Consider the following 2816-nt stretch of genomic DNA (forward strand, 5'->3'; position numbering starts at 1 on the left):
TTTCTCTTTTTTTTTCCATTTCTTTTTTTTTTGGTCCTTGCCCATTTTAAAAACCAAATTGGCGTCAAAATGATGAGTAGAGAAAGGTCCACATGATAGTATTTGCTATTACGTACAAAGATCTAGTTTATTGTAACATGCTAGCCTAATTATTTATAATGATTTGTTAAAACTGTAATCAAGTCTCTTTTTCAGGTAGAATTTCCGAGATTCAGGATTTCTCATTAAGAGCTCAACTGCCATACGTATTAAAACACGCAATGAACGACATCATTGAGTTATTAGAATGGCCAAAACATCCATGGCGATTAGGTTTTACACTGTTCACATTCCCTTCGAGAAATACTGTTCACTATCATGCTGTCTCGTCCCAAATACATAATTGTTCATTGAGCATTTACTCTTTTTTAAAAATCCTGGTGAAAGACCTTAGAAATACTTTCTCTACTGCACGCTTAAACATAACACGTTTGTCCCACAGTCTTTCAAGTTTTCATAAGCATAAGAAGGAGACGGACAACTAATAATGAAATTACATTCAAGTATAATTTTAGCCAGCAACCTGTCCTCCCCCCCCCCCATTATTTATCTATCCACTTACTTTGTAAAAAAGGAATGAGCCTATTGGCATAAAATAAACACTAAACTGAGGAGAAGTGAATGATCCAAGTAGTAAACATACAATTGAGATAAATTAATGGATTAATTGCCGTGTTGAAGATTCTTTAATGTTATGACTGTAACAAACCGGATGATTCTATGAGCCAGCTGAATTGGTGTGTCTTATACTTAGAATTTAAAAAACAAACAACAACAAGACACAAAAAACAAAATAAAAACCCCAAAGACAACCCCCCCCCTTAAACGCGCACCTTGCCATCCACACGAATAAGACTCAACCCCCCCCCAAAAAAGGAACAAACAGAAGAAGAAAAAGAAATCTGCTTTAAAAAAAAATTAAGAACAAAACTCATGTGTACCTGACCTAGTCTTGTACTTGTTGAAAAGAGCTGTAAAACACTAACTCTTATGTTCCTGTGCAGTCGAAATTGTCCAAGACGGCCAAACAAACATTGCCCTAATGGCCACCTGTCTAAGACAATCATCTGTACAAACGACACCCCCCCCCCCAACCAATATTTTTCAATTTAAAAAATTCAAAAACATATTGAAATGACACTGTCCTAGATATCCATCTGTCTAAGACTCTAAGACAACCACTTTTCTACTCTGCAATGTTTGTTTGGCGGTCTTAGACAATTTCGATTGCACCGAAACGTAAGAGTTAAGTGTTCTAGAGCTCTTTTTGACAAGACGAGGTCAGGTACACAGGAGGTTTTTCTTTGTTTGTTTGTTTGCTAGTTGTTTTTTAAAATACAGATTCTGCAGATAAAAACAAAAGTAGGAGACACAGACAGGACCAAACCGCTTAGTCTTTTGCACTACGCTGTACCAAAAACATGAGCTCAGTACTGTTTCTAACACTCACCAAGTGCTGTAGGAGGAGGAGGGCCAGGAGGAGAAGGAAGAGGAGGGCCATGAAGAGGAGGACCAACCAGGAGGAGGAAGAGGAGGACTAGGAGGAGGTGGAAGAGGATAAAGACAAAGACGAGGACAAGAAGGACCAGGAGGAGGAGGAAGACAAACAAGACAAGATGAGGAAGACAAAAGAAGGAATCAGATATATGAAACCCCCCAAAAAGAAACAAACAGAAGAAGAAGAAAGAGAAAAAAAACAAGACAGAAGACAAAGAAGGAACATGAAGAAGCCAAACAATGCCAACAACAACGCACCCGTAAGAGATGCAGCTCCCACAGAGAGGCACTGTTGGCACAGCAATGTTCCGGGTCCTCAAGGTATGGCAAGTACACGCCACTGCCCTGTATGTCGTTGTCAAACAGGAGGTCGCTGTACTTGTACGACTGGAAAACAGAAAGAAGAACTAATAATAATAATAATAATAATGATAATAACGATAATTATAAAGAAAACCAAACTTGATGATGATGGTGATCATATTAATAATAATAATAATTATAATATAATAATAACAGTAATAATAATAAAAATAATAACAATATTAAGTTAGTTCATCACGAACTCATGATGACCTTTAACATCCAAGGAGGAAGAAAAATTATAGACCTCGCGGTAGCTAGCATGGTAAAGTTTAGGAAATAACAGCAAGCAACTTGTAATGATCACAAATGCCACAACTTGCCATAGAGAGAGAGCAGCGCCTTTCCCTTTCCTACAGTGGTGGATATACCAGAACAGTGACAAACAAAGATTCAGCATCAGCACAGGAGAGCACTCATTACATTCATGTTCAGTGATACACACCTCTCTCTTGTTTTTTGTTTTCGTAGAGGTTTTACGGTGCTCGCAACTGCATAAGGTCATATGAGCGCCAGAAGATTAAATTAGAGGCGTTACAAGAGAGTAACAAACATAAAAAAAGGAGGGGAGATAAGGATGATAGAATAGATGTTTCATAGGAAAGAAGAAGCAAACCACACAAAAGCACCCACCGACCACCCACACATCTCTCTCTCTCTCTCTCTCTCTCTCACTCACACATACATACAGACACACACACAAACATCAGTTTTCTCTCAGTCTGTTCTATACACATGGGTCACAAACACTGAGCACAATCTCTCACAAACTAATCATTCCATAATTATCTTAGTGGTCCTAGATATTGCTCTCCTTCATCTGACAGAAGAGGGGACAAAGGGGAAACACACACAGCCATCTCCTCCTATAACAATCCCTAATAAGACAGGAATAAACACATAAATATGCCCCCCCC

At 38.5% G+C, this 2816-nt stretch overlaps 1 protein-coding gene across 1 annotated transcript in view; it reads right to left on the reverse strand.

Moving 5' to 3' along the window:
* Positions 1 to 2816, reverse strand: part of LOC101849258 (nucleolar complex protein 3 homolog) — a 33795-nt gene that overhangs the window by 3170 nt on the left and 27809 nt on the right. The window contains exon 18 of the mRNA XM_005089604.3: positions 1795 to 1923. Within this exon, the coding sequence (XP_005089661.1) occupies positions 1795 to 1923 (129 nt within the window). The remainder of the gene's footprint in view (positions 1 to 1794; positions 1924 to 2816) is intronic.

The sequence above is a fragment of the Aplysia californica genome, unplaced genomic scaffold (assembly GCF_000002075.1).
Source record: "Aplysia californica isolate F4 #8 unplaced genomic scaffold, AplCal3.0 scaffold00007, whole genome shotgun sequence".
NCBI classification, from domain to species: domain Eukaryota; kingdom Metazoa; phylum Mollusca; class Gastropoda; order Aplysiida; family Aplysiidae; genus Aplysia; species Aplysia californica.